Below are 23,673 nucleotides of genomic sequence, written 5' to 3' on the forward strand. Positions count from 1 at the left end.
TTCCGCTACAACTTCTCTTCAACCCGTACAGACTTTCACGTGCCCGGCTACACAGCTGAAGTTAAGAAATGTTGTCTAAGTACAGACAAGCATCTCGTGCGTTTTAATGATTTTCCTCTGAAAGACAGACAAGGTGCTGTCAAACAGGTCGGACAAGAAGAAATGCCCTCGAGGGAAGCGCTCTCCTACACGTTTGGATATCAAACGTAGTAATCGTTTCACTTCAGTGTCACGATGATTGAAAAACATTGCTTGCACAACTGAAGGCAGAGACCAGGTTTTAGGAACCAGATTACAAACGGGTCTGCGAACCTTTGTCTGCGAAATAAAAATGAACATGGCAAAACTGCAAAATTACAAGCCACGTGAAATACGCACCTCAAACGGCAAACAACAATTCAGCAGTGATTAAAATGATTCGTGACTCCATGCGACCAAAGGGGAAATTAAGAGCTACAACTAAATACGTTTTCCTTTTCTTGGTGTGTGCTTCACTTGTTTAATTAAGTACGAAAGGGTATGTAGCCTGAGAACTAGAATCAAGTTATACCTGAAACATTAAATGTTCAGCAGTAACTAAAAGCATGAAATTCTCAGTTTCTTCAAATGTAGCATACGCGATCAATACTATACATTTGCTTTTTATTCTTAATGGGAAGCATATGTAAAGGGACTATTCGCAGTCTCGCCCAATCTCACTACTATTGATATTTATTTTTGTTTTGCAAAGCTTAAATGGAGTAGACCTGTCTGACATGGACACACGCAAAACCGGATAAGAGGTGACAGCAAATGTCAGTCCGAGTTACATCAGGTGGGCCGCGGCTCTTTGTTGCTGACCTTCCCGGTGCATCTATTATCAAAGCCCGGTTCGTTCACTTTTTCTCGAAGCGCCCTAGATGCACTCCGCCCTACTCCGTTTAAGAAATTAACTCGAAAGCTGCGCCAAAGCAAAAGCGATAATTGTTCACCTTTGAATGCTGCTCGAGTCACTCTTTTCACTAATTGTCCTTCTGTGTGAAGTGTTTTGTGAAGCTAAAACAGCGTGGATAAGCTTTCTAACCACCCCCACTCTCTAAACTGATTTTCCCTCTTTTGTTTGTCCCAGCCTGATCTTTAATTCATTCGCTCGTATTTTGAGGCTTCTATTATGTTACCGGGTCCCGTGTTTGTTAATTGTGTTGTGCCATTTTTCTGACAGTCTCGCTACTACACTTCTGGAAACGTTGCGCAGACAAGACGGATCGCATTGCAATTCAGTGGAACCAGATGGACAACTGCTACTCTCTTTAATGAAAAGCCCCAGCTTCCTTTAACAACCGGGCTGATAAATGATCCCTGCTAACAGTTTTTCAAACACTACTAATTGTCTAGGACAACATGGTTAAGCTGCCTTTATTTCCTTGCTACGCTTCAACGCTGTAGCCTTTTCACACCGAATCGCAAGCAAGTGTATTTCCCAAAGAAGCGTATCCACAAATACACCAAAGACAGATTTAGAGCAATTTCACTACATAAAGATAAAAACACGTAACAAGCCTAATATTCAGAAGAAAACTGAATTGCACTCTTAAGTAAACAAAACATAAGCCTGTGGTATTTAATATAGTATTAAACTAGAAAAAAACATCGCATCTTAAACCGTAGTTCACCTTGTATCTTTGGCACGAGTTTGAGATTCAACTCCATATCACACGGACTTAAAGATAAAATTGAGTGAAAAACAAGCTTTTCAGAAGTTTCACAACGTGTCAATTATATATGCCTCTTATGTTCGTGCACTTGTCTTTAACACAAGCATCCCTCAGTTTGTAACACGGAGAAAAATCTTAATCTTATGAAGTTTGAGCAGTAGGCCAAATGCCACCAGGATTCATTTTTGGATGCAGGGGATGTGTCCAAATCGGTTTTTTTTCTAACACACGCAACTAAATTATAAGTAATATTTGCAATATATAATCATACAACATATTTTATATTTTTGAAGACAGATTGTCTTTATTCAAAACGTCTGTGCCCGTCAAATGAACAGAGATACGAGGTAACATCCTTCTGGATACATTTTTTTTTCTTTCCATGACATACTTTAACATGATTAAATTACCATTTTAGTTAAAAAATACAACATTAAACTGCCTGACTTCATATTTGAAGTGCTCTCTAAAATTAAATGTAACGTGTGACTATTTGCACTGGACCACAAAAAAGTAAAAAATAAAATAAAAAAGCATAAGGACTGACTTTTTTCATTGGATATTTTAAATAAACAATCTAATTTATTGTGCCTGTTCCATAAATATAAACAATATATCCCGCATATTTTTTAAAAAATTCAGAACTCCTATTTTTGACACTTGTGATTCAAAAATTCCGTGTCAAGATATTATTATATTTTTACATGAAAATGGTACTTCTGAACTGTGCAAACCAAAAATGTTTTGGAAATAATTATAATATTAATCATTAAAACAAAACAGTTATTATAGCATCAAAATGTACATAATAAATAAACTTAAAGGCCGCCTTTTTATTTCGGTAGCCAGCAATAAACGTTTTAACATTTACAATTCTTACAGTTCTCGGGGCGCCTGCCTTATAGCTATTCCAAGTTCCGTGCTGAGGTCTTTGTAGAAGCGTCCTGTTAATAATCATAAAAAGTTTTTTGTTCGTTTTCTTTAAAACAGAAGTCCACGGCTTCAGTTAGTGATTGGTCATTCATTTCTTTAAGTTTTTTTTTTTCTCACAGTCTTTTATTTACATGCATTGTAGTATTCAAGTTTCAGAAATAAATCTGGCTTAATGTTACATAGCAGCGGCGTGGGCTGAAGAGTAGGGGTCTATTCCAGTCTTGGTCATACCTGGGAAAAGTATGTAGGCAACTGGGGGCTGTAAACTAGACGCTGACCAGGCGGTACAGTTACAGGGAACCACGTAACCCGGGTTTGTGGGTGACGGGTGGGTGTGAGTGTGCTGACTGGGGCAGCTCAAACTGCCGAAAGCGCCGTTCTGGTATCCTAAGGAGGAGGCGTAGGGCAAAGTGCTGGTGGTCAAAGTGTGGGGCACCTCTGCCATCTTCTGAATGGCACTGGAGCTGAACTGGCTGGGGTCGAGAAAGGAGTAAGGCGCTGAAGTCGGTGGGAGGAACGCCCTGGCTTTTTCTGATGAACCCAAAAGGGAGTCTGTGGCCGAGACCGGGAGTCCTTTCAAATGATCCGTGTCCCCGAGGTAGGGTAAGGGAAAGACATACCTGTCTTTCTTCAGCAAATTCTTGGGTTTGCGTCTAGGTCTGTACTTGTAATCTGGGTGTTCTTTCATGTGCTGCGCTCTCAGTCTCTTCGCCTCGTCGATGTAAGGTCGCTTTTCAGATTCCGAAAGCAGTTTCCATTCGGCTCCGAGTCTTTTGCTGATTTCCGAATTGTGCATTTTGGGGTTTTCCTGTGCCATTTTCCTCCTTTGGCCCCGGGACCATACCATGAAGGCATTCATGGGTCTTTTAATGTGATCTACAGGCTTTGACATTTTAAATACCGTCCTTTTTTATCCCCTTTTATAAGAACAACAGAAGTTAGTTCACCAAGCAGGAAATCAGTTCACCTGTCCCGTAGATCGTAACTGATCATACCAGTTCTCAGATGAGTGGAAAAAAGGCTAAAAAATGAAGAATAATAAAAAATCCAGGGGCCGATTCTCCAGTATCGGAATCAACACGAGAATAAATATTTTCTTCTTGAAAAAAAATGGGTTCTGTACTTCAGTGGCAATGTATGGTAGCCGTACATATGCAAGATCCACCAAGGTGATGCGAGTTCCGATGGCGATTAGGCTTAAACTGTTTGTATTTTTCTTGGAGGTGTCTCGCCTTGCAAAGCACCTGGCTTGGAAATGAGGAAAAGCTGGTGAATGAGAGCCAAAAGCGGTGAAGTTCAAAGGCTGGGCTGGTTTGGTCTGCACGCAATCTGACATAATCGCAGGGCGTTCACTTACCAACCTGGGCGCCCAATCAGCACGGAGAGAGAGACGTAATACCTTTACAAAAAATATGTATATTACTACATAAACAAAGATTGGGGAGGAAAAAAAAGGGTTACTTTTTTTCCCTCCCCGAATCCATTTACTCAAAATGCTACAAACATAGCCCTTCAGCCTTCTTGCAATAAAACCAGGGTTTTAAGGGTACAAATCCTAAGGAGATAGCGGCAAATGAACCTCTCTGAATCCCAGTCTATGCAAACGACTTAACCAAAGAATTCAAAAGTCCGTTTTACATATTTGCTTACAATACGTTACCGTTTCTAATACCAATGCAAAATGTTGTCACTGAAAATACAACTAGAAACAGACTTTAGACACCCTTTTCTATAGTTTGAAACCGTTATCTTTATATACTGTGCGTATATATGGATATTCATAGTGTCGAATATTTTGACCAAATATTTACCAAACATTACTCGAGGAAATTAGTTCTACACTTCAAAACGATGAAACCACATTCTAAATATTATTAGCAGTCTAGGAAATCAACTAGCAAGAGCTCAATTCAATAAATAATAGTCTGTCTAATGTGACAATCCCCTGAAGGGAAATGTGTATTAAATGAGAACAATTGTCCAGAATTCCTTTGGGACGTAGCTGGTTAAAGCTTTCTTTTTTTTGCACCTGTTTTTGCAGCACTAATCTCAGTACACAACGACCTCGTGTAGAACATGCCTGGATTCTGATTTAATGGTCGCGTTCTGAGCCCCCAAGAATCGAAAACTAAACGTGGAAGATACAATTGTGCTGTTTGCAATGTTTCAAAACTAAAAACAACAACAACAAATGAAGTATGATAACATTTACAGTAAATGTGACAATGTGGAATGTTAAAAGGGGAATTCTGAATGATCTTTTATGATTGTGGTGCCGTTTAAGTGCTCAATGTTTTAAAATACATTACGTCGGTACACCTTGTTTGTCCCACAATTGTTTCTAATTCCATACGAATCATTGTTTATTTTTTACTGTCCCGTTTTAACATATGTCCCAAGTACAATGTGACACACCTATCATCTGGCAATGGTCTTGCAATTTAGATTTTTAGCTATTTAGTACGCGAGTGTGCTTCCCCAAAAGAGGACAGCACGTAATAATAGTTACAACATGCAAATTCGTCTGTTCAAACAGATCACTGCTTCAGTGACCCGCAGGCAAAACGAGGTTGATGTATGACTCGCTGAGTTGTGATTATTAAGTGAAATGTATAAGTGATCCCTGATAAAATGAGTCTGGCAAGAAGCTGAAATATGAACAAGGACTGAAAATATTAAATGTGTGTCGTTTAAAAAAATCACTTAGGTATTTCATTCATAAAACCAGAAAATAAAAAAAAAATACAATTTTAAAAGAAATTGAATGAGAAATAAAATGTAAAACACACAGTCATAAGTGAAATAGCAATATGTTTCACCATAAATATATATAGCGTATTATATAAAGTATATTTTAATGTTTTCTTATGAAGACTAATGCGCTCTTTGTATGCTATACATTTGCAGTCGTTGGGTACAACCATATAATTAATTCAAATATTGCCTTACAATTTAGTTCTTAGTTTAAAGTTTTAACATATTACAATGAGATATGCTGTACATTTTTATGTTTACCCCCATTATTACATACAGCTATTGCATTTTTGACCAAATCCCGTAAAACCCTCATAGCTAGCGTACAGTATATGCTTTGAAGAGGGAGAGAAGTCCGTAGTTAATCCAGTAGGTTGTGCTCGACTGCAGAGTACCTGCACCTAAACACTAACCCAAAACAAAGTCAAATTTTGCGAACTTTCAATTCCTCTTTTGAGATGTGGCGCCTCACCTGCTTGGTCTCCCAGGGAACTTTTACTTTCCCTCCGCTCTGCATCTATGGAGACGACTGGCTTTCTCGCTGTATGTTTTCATTTTCTATTATTCTGATTGTGTGTGCTGTTGTTGTTGCTGTTACAAGCCGTGAAATAATGACTTAAAGCATGTGTTTGGCTAATTGAAGTAATTCACTGCTGTGGTGAAACGTTTTATTTAGCTTGTAATCGGGTCACGTAGGTTAAGTCAGAGAGAATGAAAATTAAACAAGAAACTGTTAAGTTCGTTTAGAATTTAGACTTCACAATAAAAAGCATTAAGTATTATAATGTAACACGGGATGTTTCAGATTTTTTTTTTCCCTAGAAAAGGAGAAGTTGATGCCAGTGAATTGTTTTTTCCATAAATATTCAAATTTACGGAGGGGGGGGGGTAAGATATTAAGTATTCCTTTTCTTTCTTCAGTTGTACACTTAGAACCAAAACAACATTCAAATTATCTTCACTATTGTTCTTTAGGTCTCTATAGAAGTATTAGATTACAGAACCTGAGCAGATCTGATTTTCTTTCCGTTTTACTGTCCTTTTTCGTTCCTGTAATATTTCTACTTTTTTAAACGTCGTCTCTTTTCCACAGCGTTTTGTAAGCAACGCAGCTCGAAATTCCGAGAACATCAAAGCGTTATAATTGCGACAATATAAATTACGGCAGGAATTAACAAGAATTATCAGGGCACATCACATTCCAGCAGACAACGTCTTTATTTACATGAAAAGAGGCTCGGCGCACCGAATTAGCTGAGAATGCGAAACCCGTAATTAAGTGGTAAGTAAGCGTCAGTAAATGAAAAGGGAAAATCAGGAAGTGAAAAGGTGGCAGAAGTGAACGAGTGGAGGAAACAAAAGTGATGTGGTATTCAAGGTGACCCATCCTCTATATTTGGAATAAACAGATAGTCCAATGAAATATATGCACACACACAAAATCAAAGAAGCTCTCAAATCCAGTGATTTAACTTAAAACACATCTGCTTTTTCGATTTAAGGCACGCTGCGTGTATTTCAGCCCAATAGAGGTGCTATCATACATCTCAGTCTTTAGATGATGAAAAATCAAGTGGGGGAAACAGACGAATACTACTCATATCAGTTTCATACGCTTCTCATTCACAATTTTAACTTTTTATTGAGCATTAGGAGTTCATTAAAATATTGCCTTTTTATCCTTAATTAATTGACTTATGCCACACTACATAATACAGTGATAATAAGCGATGGTTGTTAAAACGACTTTTGAAAGGCATTAATTGCGTCTAAACATAGGGCGATAAGGCCATTTCAAAAACTCGTCAGCTGTAAACTACTGCTAGACCTGGATTCGGAATTTGGGAACACACAGGTACGTATACAGTAGACTATGTGTTGTAAATCGAGTTCCCTGGTAAAATGTATGAACAAACCAAGTGGGTACGTACACGCACAGAAACACATAAAGAAGGACTTTGTGTTTTCAAGACGACCGTCACAGATAGCTAAATGGTGTGCATTTCTAGGATTCTCGCTGTTGTTAACAGTGTGGCAGTCTAGCAATCCTACAGCACTCCATTATTTTATTTAAGCTTGAGGTACTGATGCGATGTGACATTCTAATATACCGTCACTGTTACAAGATACCGCATCAGGAAGCGTACAGAAGCTTTTGAAATCGATGAAAGCAAGAGAAACGGGATAGGATAATCAGTATTAAAAGGCTATAGCACAGAACACCACGCAGATTCATACAGTATAACCACTTTCCCTGTTTCGGTTTCAACTTGCAAATTGCTTCTAATGTATAAACTTCGTATTTTTGTGTGAACTAAATCGCTTAACAGTAGCGGAAGGAAACGAAAGTCAAGAGGTAACGTCTCCACGTGTTGTAACCGTGGCAGTTTCACAGGATGAAAAGTGTTCGTTTTGTCGGGGAAAGGCAAGCGGCAAAGACTAGGTTTTATTAACGCGTTACGTTTTTTTCTTCCCAACAATACCTAGATTAGCACCTTTCCTCTGGAAGGGGTTGCCCCTACACAATCCATAACATCGCGGAATTTACAACTGGAAGGAAAATATTTTATTTGTGCTTCACAGAGAAAGCCTTTCATTACAACAGCCCTGACAGTGGTGTCTTCTATATAACCATTAAAAGCAATATAAGCAGAACCCCAAACAGCAAAGAATAAATAATGGTATTTATTAAATTGATGTTGCAATAGTATACATGCACGGATACAGACGGAATATTGTGAGAGTGACAGACGGGCATTGTTCACTATTAATAGTGTCACGTCATTAGTGCATAATAATGCTATTTAAGAGTGTTAGGGGAAATGTGATAGGGTTTTCTCTATTCCAATTAAGGTGGAAAAATACATTCTTACAAAGCAACTTATTATTACTAAAATGATTGCAAAGCACTAAAAAGGCATAAATATCCTCAATATGTAGCAGTATTGATTTGTTGAACACCTGTCCATGTTACAAACGAGGGAGTTCAGCCAACTTTTCAGAGTCAGTCTTCGTTGAATGTGGTAAACCTCGGTTTCGGAGTGGATTTTAGATGGAACGCGTAAAATTGGGACCGACTTCCCTGTAAAGTATGTGTTATCAGTCTATGAGTGGATTTAAATGTACTTTTAAATGATGTTTTGTTATTTCGCAAGCTTCTGAATAAAGAAAATAGTTTATGGTAGGCCTATATTTTGGAAAATGAAGGACTCTGAGAACTCATTTGAACTCCAGGTCTTAGAGTATATTTTTCGAGTAATGAAAAGAGGCTAAACGCATAATTTGATGTTCAAAACTGTTAACACGACGCAAGTTATACTGTCTTGATTATGTTCAGCTCACCAGCCTAAATGAATGAGTGAATGAACACCTTAATGTGCATTTATGAAAGCCGAAATGTATTGTTCAAGTGCTCTTTATAATCAACGTAAGTATTTTTCAAATAGGTTACAACATGCAAATTAAAAGTTTCCTTTATTGTAGCCCTGCTTCCAGATATAAGCTTACAAGAACATTATAAATGTATAAAATGTGTTTGGTTATGATGGTGTATTTGAGTATTTATTCAGAATCTGATATGAAATGTGCTGTTTTACATCATACGGGGTTAACATAATTTATTGCTTCTTTCTGTATGACTATTAATACAGGTACAAAACTGCTATTTTCTAACCGAGTCAGCCTGCGACCGTTGCAGTTATAAGAGTGTTAAAACACAAGCGTTTTAAAATAAAAAATTAAATGTGTTTAATGTTTTCATATATAGAACACATACGCCCACACAAAATAAAATGCCCTTTCATCCGTTCTTGATGCCAATATATTGTTTACTCTTATTTCTGATTTGTGTTTTATCAGTTTCTGCAGTGCAAGAAAACTAAAGGTTTCTCTTCTGTATACTACTTAACTTCACCGGGGAACTCAATTATGATCAAAGTCTCAGTTGCAATGGCGATTTGGAGACTCGTTTATGCAGTAGAACTGTCTGCCTCACTCAAAGACGCAACAACAGCGCCCAGCACAGGACTTGAACCCACAGGCCTCCAGGCTGGAGTCTGGAGCCCCTAACCATTACTGTACTGACAATGTACTGACGTAATGGTCCGGTAAGGTCAATATGTCTTTTACTTTGTTACATAAATGACCTGAAACTTGAGGGACAAGTAGGACTCCAGCCATCGAGCGAATTTTATGTCTGTTGGTTATCCGAAACACTTATTTTACTAAACTATCCACGTGTAAAGTACGTGATATCTGGGTCAAGTGTAGCGTCGCTTCAGTTTAAATCTAAAATGAACAGTAGTGGACTCTGAAATGGTTGTGATTTTGCATGAAATAATAAATTACATTTTAAAATATAAAAGGATTTATGCATTCGCATTTTATTTCAAACTAACGTTAACGGGTGCACATTCTCTAATAAGAAAAAAAACAGCATATTTGCTATGAGCCCGAATACTCAGTACAATCTTTGAAAGTTGAACAGCTTTTTATGCCTATTATTAAGGTCAATAACTTACTTTCCATGACTAATAAAACCTCACAGCACTCCAAAAAGACACTTGAACACAAACATTTGCATAGTATTAGGTCAACAATTAAGGATAGCATCCAACAGGCTATTTTTGTTTCACCAGAATAGAGCAACTGGACAAAACCCAAGAAACAAGATATAGGATGTTGGAAATGTAACCATAAGCAACAACACAGCCTTGTACATACAACAGAATGAACAATTCAAAGCACTGGTTTTAAAAAAACAGCCTGATAACAGTCATGAATATGCTTTGCTTTTGAGCTGGAAGGCTGACTCTTTTCTTCTTTTGGCAATGTCTGACACATATACTCTAAGGTGGTTTACTTCATGTTGATTTTGAACCTCTAGAGTTAAATCGCATTTTGCACCACAATAATAAACAAGATGTGAAAGATCCCTGCTGTTATCTGGAATAGGAACCAGGTCCAGCATTGTGCCACAGAAAGATGCATTTAGTCTTTTCGTGTTTGGGATGAGTATTGATGGCCATGCTCACCTTTAAATGATCAGAAAACTTGCTAAGAATGCTTTATCAAAGAGAGAAGGAGGCTTAGAGATCTCTGTGGTTTCCCTTTCATCCTTTCATGCTACCACTGCAATAAAATGTGTAACTGGACCAGACTGTGTGAGTGCTCTCTCTGGTGTCACTAAGCCAACAACGTCAATGTGTATAAGACTGTAAGACACAAGTGAACAACGTGTGTCCTATTTACCATCTTTTATTGATTTAAATACTGAGTGATGTTACAGAATATGGACTCCAATTCTCATTCCTACTTTTATATTGAGCATCAAAAGAAACATATAGCTCCGTGCATATATTGATTATACCTTTTTGGCACTATTCTTAATTACTAATTTATTTGTGATTGGCTGTGATACACGTGAGTGAGGTTGATGATTGAATAAGCACTAGAACTTGTGAGAGAATTGATTGGGCACAGATGGGAGGTTATTCAGCTTAATGAATATCAAAGCCGGAAGAAACAAAGATATAAAAACAGGAAGAAAGGGATATGTCCCACATATGAGGACAGTGCCTTTGTACTATCAATATTTTGGAAAATGGACAAATGTAGCATTGTGTTGCTTATTGTTTGGGGTTATCAGAACCAGGAACTTCTTACCTGGCAAGATATTCTAGCCAAACACAATCTATTAATAATAGGTCATGACCAAGGAGACCATGAGTCATGACACCAGGTCAGGACTGATGCATCATTATGCTCCTGTAACGATCTTGTGTCTATGGACCCTATGCAGAATCCTGTGAACGTAAATTTTCTTGTAGACACTAATCCAAATTTGCAAGTCCAAAGTCCAGGCCAGGGTCAAAAGGCAGAAGAATCCACTACAATCAAATCAAGAACCAAGAAACGTTGTCGGAAAACAAGCTGAGGTTGGAGTCTGTAAAACTAGGAGTCTTGCAGAGAAACACAGGAACAATGTGAGGGTGTTGACTGAGGGCGATGAGTCCTCTGGGGGCGTGATGCTAATGACATAACAGCTCCATCTCGATGCTCATTTCTGCACTGACATTTCCACTGCTTCAGAAGCACCAGGTCATAATAGTCCATACCTGAGCAGTTCAACTGTGAGGAAGCAGCTAAATAGCCAATTTTTAAAGAGAAGGAATACACACAGTGGTCCATCACCAACCAATGTTCATCAACACTACAGAATGAGGTAATATAAGCAATACACCAGATGGGTTCACCAGTGAAGCAGTAAAGCAGGAAGCACGTCCTTGTGCTTCTTGTGCTTGTATTGTGAAATGAGAATGTGATATTTTCTGCTGTGGATACCCTAATCAATGAACAAGAGCCTCAATGAACATTCTTGAGTTGAGCTGAGACAACATATGAAATCTACCACTCAGACACCAGTGAAGAGGCACATGCTTGCCCAGACTGTATAACAGGAACTGGGCAGTCTCACAACACAGTATCTGCAACCTGGTGTATAGCACCTGGTGCTGCAGACGTACAGTTGATGGTGATTCCAGCAGTGACCAGGTGTGCAATAAGCATGTCCATTTCATAGTAGACCCTCTGTTGTTCAACTCTGTTGATGACAAATATTAACGAGGATAGTGAATTAACCTATGTTCGGCCAGCAGCCATATCACCCTGCAACTCACAACTGGCAACCCACTGAAGCTAAGTAGGTGTGAGCCTGGTCAGTACCTGGATGTGAGACTCCTGGGAAAAACTAAAGTTGCTGCTGGAAGAGGTGTTAGTGGGGCCAGCAGGGGGCGCTCACCCTGCGGTCCAGGTGGGTCCTAATGCCCCAGTATAGTGACGGGGACACTATACTGTAAATAAGTGCCGTCCTTCGGATGAGATGTAAAACCGAGGTCCTGACTCTCTGTGGTCATTAAAAATCCCAGGGTGTGTCTCGAAAAGAGTAGGGGTGTAGCCCCGGCATCCTGGCCAAATTTCCCATGCCTCCTAATAATCTCCCTCTATGAATTGACTACATTGCTTTTTTCTCCTCCCCCCCCTTTCCCACTCCGATGGCAGGTGGAGCGACGCGCCGGTTGGAGTATTTCTCGGTCGCAGTTAATGGCAACGTCAGCTCAAAGATTTGGTTCAAACCACCAAATGGAGACGGGCGTGCCGACAAGCGGACCCTGCTGATGTGGGATTAACTCTAGGAAAGAGAGAGAGTGAATTAACCTATGCTATGTCTGTTCAATATAAATGTAAGTACACCCAATACAATCAGAATTGCAGTAAGAAAAGAGAAATTGTGTATGAATAATGCTTTTTATCAACAAACCCTGAACTACTTCAGAGTCTGGTGCTGGAGAGCAATTATTGAGCAGCAGTGTTCCTAACCAGTAGCTGTCCATGGTGCTGAAACAGGATCTGACTTTGAGCACTGCTCTCAGATTTACAGCACAGGCTTTCATTAGTTAAGAATCCACGTCAACATTCACTTCAGCAACTCCATTGATTTAGTCCTGGCCTTTGGCTTAAAGAGTAATGTAAGAAATTAAGATGTTAAGAAACCAACCAAAGAAAAGCAGACGGCCTCACAAATTTAACCTTTGAGCAAAAAGAACTGATTGTGGTTGTTCATAAAAAAATGTATTGAATCAGACTGAACCAATCAATCTCTCTTTCGTTTGAAAACAGAAGAAATGAACTTTATTTTGTAAAACCTCTTAAGTGAAAGAACTTAAAAATAAAAATCTAGTACTATGGTAAAGTACTCTTGGAGTATCATGGCATGCCATTCGCTTTGCTGTTCATCTGCTTACATACAGTATACTGAAATATCTGTTTTTGTTGCTAGATTTAATCTTTAATAACCTAATCACATTTTCCTTTGAATGGTGTTGTGAAAATGATTTTACAGGCAAACCGCCCATTGAAGTGTTTTTAAAATACTCAATTAAAAATCCAAACTAAAGATAATACTAGACCTTTTATTGAATGCCAGTAATTAAGAATCCTATCTCAATCAGGTGTTACATCTTTCCATTGATTTTCTAATCTGCTTCATCCAATTCAGGGTCAAGGGGGAGCCAGAGTCTCTCCCAGCAAGGCTGGATGCAGATTGCATGTGACACCAGTTCATCGAGGGCGCAAACAGACACAGACACACACATTCACACTAGCGCCAATTTTACACAAAGCCAATTAACATAACAGCATGGCTTTCGACTGTGGGAGAAGACTGGAGCACCGAGAGGAAATTCATGTAAATGTAGGGAAAACATATATACTCCACTCAGACAGAACCCCAGGAACTGAACCCAGGGACCAAAAGGCAGCAATGCCACTGTGCCACCCAGGTGTGACATCTTGCCCTTTTTAAAATGACTGCATTCATACTGTGCTTTACTCATAGTAAGCACACTGACAGTGAGAAGATGACCCATACAGTGCATTGTACAGTACTACAGTGCAGTCATGTCACCTTTGTGCGATGCTACAGACTTGCTAGTTAAGGAACTTATGCCTGTTTCACCCCACTCACATTTAGCAATGCCCATGCAAAAAATGCAAAAAAAAGACAAACTCAGTTAGAGGCAGCTTATGGTCTCAAATCGGAGATTTTGACAACACAGTATGAAGTTTTCTAATTTTCTAATGATTTTACTGACGAAATCTGATGCTATCATGCTATATAGCCGTGTTTAAGATTCAAACATTTCTTGTCTCACTGATCATATATATTCACTATCTCTTACTTTTAGTGTTCCAGTAATTTTCATCCTACCTCATCATAGCTGCGTTATAAGTTTTCAAGTTGGTGATGAATAAAATATTCCTTGGATTTCATGTTACCCCCAGATCATAAGTTATATGAGTTGACTATACAGACTGTGGAGCTTTGAACTGAACCAACATTAGTCAAAGATAATACATTCAAAATGTAAAATTAATTTGCTAATTAATTAGTCTGTTAGAGTGTAAATATAAGCCTATTCCTTTCTCATTCCCAAAAATAAAGTTCGGATTTCTTGTGCAAGAGATCTTGCTTTGGCAATTACACATACCTCCTAAATTAACTTTAATTTTCTATTCAAAACCCACCTTGATCTCACAGTTTGTTACATTTTTCAATTGGGATTCACTTTTAAACCTGTTTAAAACTAACAGTATTTGGTTCAGTAAAAATGCACATCCCAGTGTTTTGTCTTTATGTGTATCCTTTTCCATTCTGCTTCATTTTAATTTGGTTGATATTAAGACGATTGTGCTGTACCCCAATATTTTGTGACAGCACCCCAAAACATTAATGCTTCCGACAAGCTCATAAGCTGTGTTTGTGTCTCAGACCAAAGACTAAATAAACCATGCAATCCTTAACTGTGGAGTAAAACAGCTGGACCCTCCCCTTGGAGACTTACATTATTTTATATATTCTAATTTTTTAATGTTTCCTAGCTGGAGCTCTTGGTTCCATCATTCACCACTGTGAAAATTGATTTTAGTCAGCTGTCACAGCAGTGAGTTCTTGAACCTCTGTGAAAGTATTTTTTAGAAAAATACTGTTTGAGAAATTTCATTAACCTATGCACCATACAAAGCTTTGAAACAGACAAAGTGATGAGAATAATACAGGGCAGAAATGTGTGGAAGAAGATTCTATTGAATTCCGCTGTGAATCTGGCAAGGATGTCCTAAAAGCTGTGTCCATTGCCCATCCTCAGGTTGCTGATTATTATTTACTACTAAGTAATAGAAGTGATGGGAACTATATAAAATAAATGAGATGATGTAATAAAAAGAGTGTTTGTGTAACCACATCTTCCGGAAATGATGTACTTTAAAATATCATAAAGCCAAGAACATTGTCAGGTAATCTCTACCATTTCTGATATAATAAATAACTTATTATTACGTACTATAAGTTCAAGGGTAATTGTTTGTTAGTTTTGAGAGCAAATTTTTAGGATCTTTTGCAAAACAGATTCCTACCACAAGTAAAACTTTGGTCTTTTCTGTGTCTGTAGAATATTTAACGACCATAGAGAGATTTAAAAACATAATTTAATAAAAAATGATCAATAAATACATCTTTATTATTAAGAGATCAACCTTGAAAGGTGAAGTAAAGGAAGCCACATAACATACTGTATGGTGTGGTCATGTTCTTGTAAAATGCGAGTAAAATGGATAATGCCCTTTACACAAGGAGTCACTTGCTCTGAGAACTGAGAAGTAAAATGTATGTGAAAGCTGTAAATCTCCACACAATCACATTTAAGCCTGGATTTCTGAAACTGGAAACTTGGGACTTTATTTCTAGATAGATAAGAACAAAAGAAAGACGGGTAACAAGAGGAGACCAATCGATCCTTCCAGTTTGTTTGAATTCTAGTAGCTATTCCATCCCAGATGTAATCCAGGTGTTTCTTGAACAGAAGCAAGGGTATCAGGGTATCAGCGTCCGAGACATTGCTCAGTAGCTTGTTTCAGACTCCCACAACCCTCTATGTAAAGTGGTACCTTTTATTCTCCGGCATTTCTCCTTAGTTTTTATTTGTGTCTCCTGGTTCATTTGCCACCTTTCAGGTTTGTTGTTTGATTTTGGCAATGTCTTTGCAGATTGTAAATGCCTGACGCACCTCATGCATGTGGTCATTCTTCTCTATCCATCAGTATCTTTTTTCAACATAGGGACCCAAATTAAATACAATATACTTAATGTGGTTCTACTGGCCTATTGCGCAATTTTAACATAACATCCCTTGATTTAAATACCACACATTTGATTATATATACTAACATCCTGTTTGTCTTTGACATTTTTGCCTTTTTATCTTAAAGAAACGCTAAAGAAACTCTCTAAACAATCTTTACTCTGAGATAAACATCACTCTCTTTAGAAAGGAAACATCAATATAGTTAGCTACATGTGTAGAGGTATTAAATCTGGGTTAAGGTATTCATTTGTGTAAAGTTATAATTTTATAATATGACTACACTACATGACATAAGTATGTCTGAACTCATTAAAAATTATACTAATCTGACATAGCCTACAATCTACATTGATATCTAAGAGAGAGAAGGAGCCCATTTTATATCCATGTTTTCTGTGGAGACTCACTGCAAGCAACACAGTTTCGATTAGTTGGTAAATAGAACCGTTGTCTTATCGGCATTTCTACAGATACTATAAAGTCAACTGCACATTTTTTCTTGTCAGTTCTTACTGCAGTTCATTGTCTAAAGCACATTTAAGGCCCTGACATGGTAGAAAAATACAGTGTTTTTAGACACGTCATACAGTAAACGGTGTAATGGACTTTTAATTTAATGGATAAAATCAGATAAAGGGGAATTTTGTCTGTAAAATCATAACATAAGACTTTGCAAACAATAATGGAGTAATGCAAAAATAACAAAACAAGGAATCAATAAATATTAGGTTAATAATTCTGGGATATCAATGGTTTTCTATAGGGGTTGGTCAATTGGTTATGATGGGTGTTGTTTGTGTTTTGTGCACATTTTACACAATAATATTTATGTCACATAACTTAAACAGTTTGTACACTTATAATAAAAAGGCACAGGAAAATACATATACATTTCATATAATAGGTGTTTTGGGGCTGAAAAACATCCGCTGTCATTTTAATGGACATTCAGCAATAACGGACAGGCCTTTCTTCTTTTAAGTCAATTAAAACCAAGGGCTTACTATACAAAATACTGTGATATGATAACACTTAAGGTGGCCATAATGAAGAAAGGAAAGATTTAATATTTGTGTTGCATTGTTTTGCAAAAGCAAAAAAAAAAAAAACAGTCACCAAAATATATTACTTCATTAAGTGTGAATGACTAACTTCTTAATAGATTAACTTTTTATAATCAAGTTAGTAAATGAAAACAGGTACACAAATTGATAAAAGAAAGGTCCAAGCCATTTGATTATAGTGAAGGACTAGGGTAATTCATCAGAGAATAACCAGCATGCATCACACAATTATACAATATAATTAGGATTAGAGGGGCACAGATAGAGATAAGAGGAGATATGGGATAAACTATCAAGAAAAAAATGTGACTCTTTTATGACCTTCATTAATTGGAGCAAACCACATTTTGCAATGGTGCTGCTTGTCTATGAGTTTAAATGGGAAATCTAGAGTGAAACAAAAATCAAACATAAATTAAACCAGGCTGCCATTCAGAATGTATTAAGTCATTGTATAATAAATTGTATGCTCCAAAATATCTCCATAATCCCACCCTACCAATCACATAGATCAGCCTTATCAGTGCAGCCTCCTGAACAATGGACAGAAGTCAATCGTGCGCACAGTGCCCGTGTGGACTGACCAACACAGGGCATAAATAGAAGTCATAGGTCACGAGGGGACCGTATTCTGCATTTGTGAATTTAATCTTGGGTCCCACATACAGTATTTATTATAATTCAAATGCATAACGTGGCTGTTCCAGCATTCTTTATAACTCAGCTTGGCAACTCCACGAATGCAAGAGTCCCTGCAATTGAGTCCTCTCACCATTTGTCAAAGGTGTCCTGGCTCTGCTGTCATGCTCAAGCACCTCCTTCTGCAGAGTGCATTTACTACGATATGGTATGTATGAAGATACGTTTTTATCAAATTCCCCATATGAGAACATAAGAACATAAGAAAGGTTACAAATGAGAAGAACCCATTCTATCCTGTTGGGCAACAAATTGACTCAAAGCTTGCATTCAATCATTTCTTCAATGTAGCCAGGGTATGAGCTTCAGTGTGGCTGAGTGGCTTGTTCCATACTCCTGCCAACTTGTACAGAAGTGCCTCCTCTTCCTGGTGTTAAATGCACGTCCACATACTTTCCACTTGTGCCCCATGTTTCGTGTTTCATTGTTCATTTTGTAACTGTCCCCTGTGCTGATTATGTCTGGTCCTTTGAGGATTTTGAATAGTTGTATTAGGTCCCCATGTAACCTTCTCTGTCCAAGGCTAAAAGGGTTCAGTTCTTTCATCCTGTCAGTGCGGTACATTCACTTAAACCCTGGAATGTTGTTATTTGCTATTCTATGGAAATCTCTGTTGCTGAGCAGAAATATCTTGAAAGTTTCAATTTTTTACCTTTTTAACCAAAAATATACACAATATTCTAAATGAAGTCTCACTAGAAACTTATATGATTGTTACCTGACATCTTTTATTTAAATTCTTCCCTTTTAATTATATATCCTACCACTTTGTGTGCAAACATTTGTTTGAGCATCTTCTAGCTCGGTTTTTTGCAAGTTGTATTTACTGTAAAGTTTAAATGTCAGCTGCTGGGTTTTTGCCTAGTGTTTTTGAATTTCATTTTCTGCTTCCACAGTGTTTAATACACCTAATTTGGCATTTATACTAATCTGACAAGTTCAGTACCTGTATCAGAAACAAGAGCACCAGATCCTTGTGGTACTCCACTAATTTAAGTAAGAAAATAAGTATTTTCAAAAATATTGCTAATAAAACATAGTAATATTCCAATATTTTTATTTTCTGAAACACTTTTGTACAGCTTACTGTTTTCCATGAGTTTTTTTCCCTTTCTAAAATAACACTTTATGGTAGTATTTCAACATTAGTGGCAATAAATAATAACAGAAAGGTAAAAAAAGGGTTTTGGAAAAAAGCATTACTTCATCAGCATATATTGGCCAATGTTTTTCAGACAGAAAGAGAATATAGACTTTACATGTTTTTCATACAACAAAGCACGGGAAAGTTCATGGCTATATTTTCTATTTTTCTCCACTTAGCTACAGTGTTTCCATTTTAATTAACAATAATAAATCTTATATTGTTCTTTGATGTGGGTTTTAGAACTTTAAGCACTGTTCTATATTGACCATATAGAACAGTGCTTCCTAAATTATCTCCCTGTGAATGTGAGCCCATAAGATTTTGTAGGTGTCCTTTAGTTATCAAACGCACAATACTCCTAACAATTTAATTGGACAAATATAACCCTTCTGCATGGTTCTGATGAAACAGTACAAAAAACAGATTTATGAAGACCTACAAAACTGTACTGTTTCCTTTGAGGACCAGACTTGGGGACCTGTGCTTTAGAACATACCTTTCTGATCTTGGATTAATTAGGTTCCTTCTCTGGAAACATATGAGTTCTAAAATGGTTTTTCAGAGATACTGTTTTCAACACCCTGTCTTAGAAGTTATCCTCCCATAAAGAAAATGTCTGTATAGTCAATTTCTATTAGATTAATCTGTTCACTTACTATTAATCTGATGTGCACAATAAAAAAGACACAAACTGTGTGCATTTTAAAGGAGTCACTGCAGCTTTCCAGTTAATTCAACCAAGTACACAGACAAGGTACGCAGACACTGGAAGGCCAATGATAAAAGTGAAGTAATTAAAAGATCTGAAAGCTTTTGAAGTCGGATAAATAGATTAACATGTGAAAGAATTATAACAAATACGGACATCAGAATTTGATGTTTCATAACCAAGTTAACATTGTGATATTTTAATGTTTCTTTTTATTGAGTGTGTTTTTAATGATAGTTTAAAAGACACAACTTTCTTCTCCCTGCCATATAAGAGACAGAATGGGACAATTTAGAAAAACATTTGTGTTTATTTTCCTTATTTAACATTTTAGAAAAGAGTTTGTCAATTTCATGTTTGGAGATACAAACATTGGTAAGCTTGATATTGATTACCTTTGCTTCATTTCTGCTTTTTACATCATATTGCAACTCATTTATTATATTCTCATCATCTTCGTTAGATTTTCCCAGCTTTATGTTCAAGGTCCACAGCCAACAGTTTGTTTTAGAGCTGGGGAAAGGGTCTAATTGGATCAACTGAACACATTTTCATAGATCTGGAGCTGTTTATGAGTTAAACAGACCTAGAAACCTCCTGGACTGAGGGTTTCAAAGACCAGAAAAAGAGACCCATGATTAGCATCCCACGTTTATGTTGATTTGTCAACAGGCTATATGGATAAAAGATGGACTTTAACTCAAGCAGGTAATATCAAGGTTATGCAGTATACTTGTTAAACCTCCCTCAAAATACACTCTACAGCTCTGGTTACCCCCACTATAAAAGGGATATTACTATCATAGAAAGAGTTCAATTCAGAATAATTCAAGATTAAAAAAATAACATTCACAGATATTTTAAAGGGACTGAATTACTTCAAAATCCTCGGTAGTTATGAAAAATTCAACTCAATGCAGCAACAAATTCAACAAGTGGCCGGAATAAGTACTCCTGCTTGGTACGGACCAATTGTTGGGACTGAATTTTGAAAAGCTTCTGCTTAAAGATCTGAAACGCACACCAGATACATTTTAAACCTGTCTTTAGCAGTCATGCAGAAAACTGAAAGATCATCCTGCCTGAAGCAAAAAACAGATTCATCCCAGGAGTAAGCAAATCAAAGGTTAGAAGGCAGTAGCCTAAGTGGTTCTAATAAACCAATTACTAAAACTATACAGAGATGGAAAGCAATTCTTGGAAATATTGTAAAAGAATAAGATCCAGCTAAAGAAAAGGTGTACAGTAAAATTACCTTCAAGCGCAGAAAAGGAGGATATCAGAAAAGCCAAGCAAGATTAAAAGGAATCTTGCAATAAGGGCAATGAAGAATTTTTAGCATTGCAACATCAAACGAAGAGTAAAGGATGAAGTGTCTTGGAGATAAAAATGGGAGATATTTAGATAATGAATATTTAAAGCAGGTGTTTACTGAAAAAGAAATCGGCAACATGCCTCAGAGAGAGAAAATACAATGTTCTATATTAAATAATATAGCATAGAAGAGACAGAGATGTTCCAGAAGCTAAAAGCACTTAAGATCAATTTCCAGGGCTTGATGTTATTCTTCCAATTGTAGTTAAAGAAACAAGAGATGTTATTCATAGACCATTAACAAAACTATTCCAAATCAGTGAAAATATCCATTTACCAAAAATTGCTCATGTACTACATATTCATTAAAAGAGTGACATAACTGAAACAAGTACCTATCGACTAATACATCATCATTCTGTTACATGTTTGTTATCAGAAACAAGAATTAGATCTAATCAAGAGGAACATTTGTATGGCAAAAATATTTAACAGTAAAGTTTACATTATTTTTTGAAACGATGGGTCTCACTCAACTAACTCGTTGTATTAACTAACAACTAACAAAAACAAGGAGAAGGCTTTTGTTAAAGTTCTGTCACGACTATAGTCCCCCCTCCTTAAGGGTGTTCCAGCCCTATCACTCAAGACTTTATTCCATGCACCTGCGCCCTATTCCCTGCCCACCTTTAAAGCCAGGCGCTGACGCTCTTCCGGGCTCTGCTCTGATTTCCATATCGTGCGAGTCCGGGACCAGGAAGCGCCTGGTCCCGTTAAGGTTTTAACCCCTGTTCCTTGTCCCTGTCCGCCGGTTCCGACCCGGTCTTCGTGGTTTTAATTCCGAGTTCTGATGGATCTCCTGGTTTTGGACTTACCTTCGTGTTTTGGATACTCTATGGATTATTCTTTGGGATTGTTCGCCTCGGCCACACCTCCCCCGTGCACCAGCGCACCTTGGACACGCCCCCCTGTCTTCAGCCCTGTTTTACTGCATGACGTTTCCCCAGTGTTCCCCCACTTCGTCGGATTGTATCGTCCGCATAGGGTCCGGAAAGAACTGTTCGTTACAAGTTCCTCATTGAAGATCAATTCTCAAATTGGTAATGTTCATGCATGTCTCTGCATTAAGAACTAGGAAATGGATTGATAGCAGAGTACACGGTGGTGTGTGAATGCTCAAACTGGGGTGATCCTATTAATGTCGTACCACAGAGATATGTACGGTACTAGACCACTGTTCGTCCTAATCACTATCAGCTATATGAGCTTGATTCCGATTCTGGGATGGTCTGAGTGGGGAGATGTGCCAGGGTGCTGGCTGCACAGGTACAAAAAGAGGTTGATTCTACACTGATCAGAAGAAATAAACAACATGTTTCGGTGTGTCACCTGAAGAAGGCTCACATGCCAAAATGGAATTACCATCCACTAGCTTTTGGTATCCTGAGCAAACGAGTGGAGTTAACAGATCATACCATAACAGGAGGACTAACAAACATTATAAAAGCTCCAAAGGAAATCCAAAAAGATTTGGACTGAATTCAAGACAGGCCAGACAACCGGAAGAAAACAGCACTATAAGTTAATGACTAGTGAGTAGATGCTGGAAACAGGTTAGCTTCTACTCAAACAGAAGCTAATGTGATCATTTGCAAAGACAAAGGAGACAAAAGTTGAGTTACCATACTTATTTGTTGCTTTATGTAACTTATTTGAGTTGCTCTGACAAAACGTTTGGATGGGGAGTCTCATTGTCCCCCATGATGATGTGACAATAGACTCAGACTTGCCTTCAAAGCATTATCACGCAATGTGGGGGCCTTGGAAGTATTTATTCAACATAAAACAAAAGTTGAAAAGAGCAAATGATTAGAACTCAAGAGGGCTTTGCAAATGTTAGGTTATGCCTCATGGAGGCTATAGCCACTTCACTTCGGAGACCATTAGAAATCAATACACTGCCTTTTTTCCCTTTTGAATCTAGGGGGCTATTGTGGGTCGTCAAACAAAAGCTTTTTTATCAGAGCCTCTTAATGCAGCCCCCCACCCCCCTCTCCTCCTCACCACGGCCACCACCTCTTTCTTCTTTCCCTCTCTTTTCTCATTCATTTATTCCACTGTGTGGAAATAGGCCGGGCAACAATTAATTTCAGAGTGAATTCAGCCAGGATCTATTACTCCTCTCTGCCTCTATTGCTCTAATGGAAATCTATTTCACTTCTCTTTTGTGTCCAATATAATTTAATGCCCATTTTATTAATGGCCTGAAATAATTACGGAAGCCTTTTGTGATTCTTGAGTATGTTTCATTTAATTGTGCAATAAATGTCTAATCGGGGCTCCCATCTGAAGCTATTATGGCATTAAAATTAACAATTATGCCACAAATGTCTTGGTGAATGCGCTGGGGTCTATAGAAATCGTGGCTGATAACAAGACACATATAAATCATTCATGAGAACAATTTCTGAAAAAAAAAGGAGAGAGAGGAGGAATGGAGAGAAGGACAGAGATGGGGAGGAAGAAAAAGAGAAATTTTGATTTCATTGAAAAGCTGGGTTGGCCAAAAGATACCATATTTAAAAACTGTGTCACCCTCTCAAGTTCTCTTCTCCCTCTCCCCCTATCTCTCTTTAATTTGCTTCCCTCTTTATTTTCA

The 23,673-nt window shown here is 37.7% G+C and overlaps 1 protein-coding gene and 1 long non-coding RNA gene across 2 annotated transcripts in view; both read right to left on the bottom strand.

The window, feature by feature from the left end:
* LOC148676925 (uncharacterized) overlaps positions 1–23,673 on the bottom strand; it is a 149,016-nt gene that overhangs the window by 32,298 nt on the left and 93,045 nt on the right. The window lies entirely within an intron of this gene.
* On the bottom strand, positions 1,972–3,936 carry sox14 (SRY-box transcription factor 14). The gene has a single exon (XM_088615725.1). The coding sequence runs from the start codon at positions 3,517–3,519 to the stop codon at positions 2,803–2,805; it is 717 nt and encodes a 238-aa protein (XP_088471851.1). The 5' UTR covers positions 3,520–3,936; the 3' UTR covers positions 1,972–2,802.

Source organism: Lepisosteus platostomus, chromosome 2, assembly GCF_059453375.1.
Source record: "Lepisosteus platostomus isolate fLepPlt1 chromosome 2, fLepPlt1.hap1, whole genome shotgun sequence".
In the NCBI taxonomy this organism is placed as follows: Eukaryota; Metazoa; Chordata; class Actinopteri; order Semionotiformes; family Lepisosteidae; genus Lepisosteus; species Lepisosteus platostomus.

What these genes read in the sequence shown, in the direction of transcription:
- sox14 (XM_088615725.1), bottom strand. Translation starts at nt 3,519, where the DNA reads ATGTCAAAGCCTGTAGATCACATTAAAAGACCCATGAATGCCTTCATG.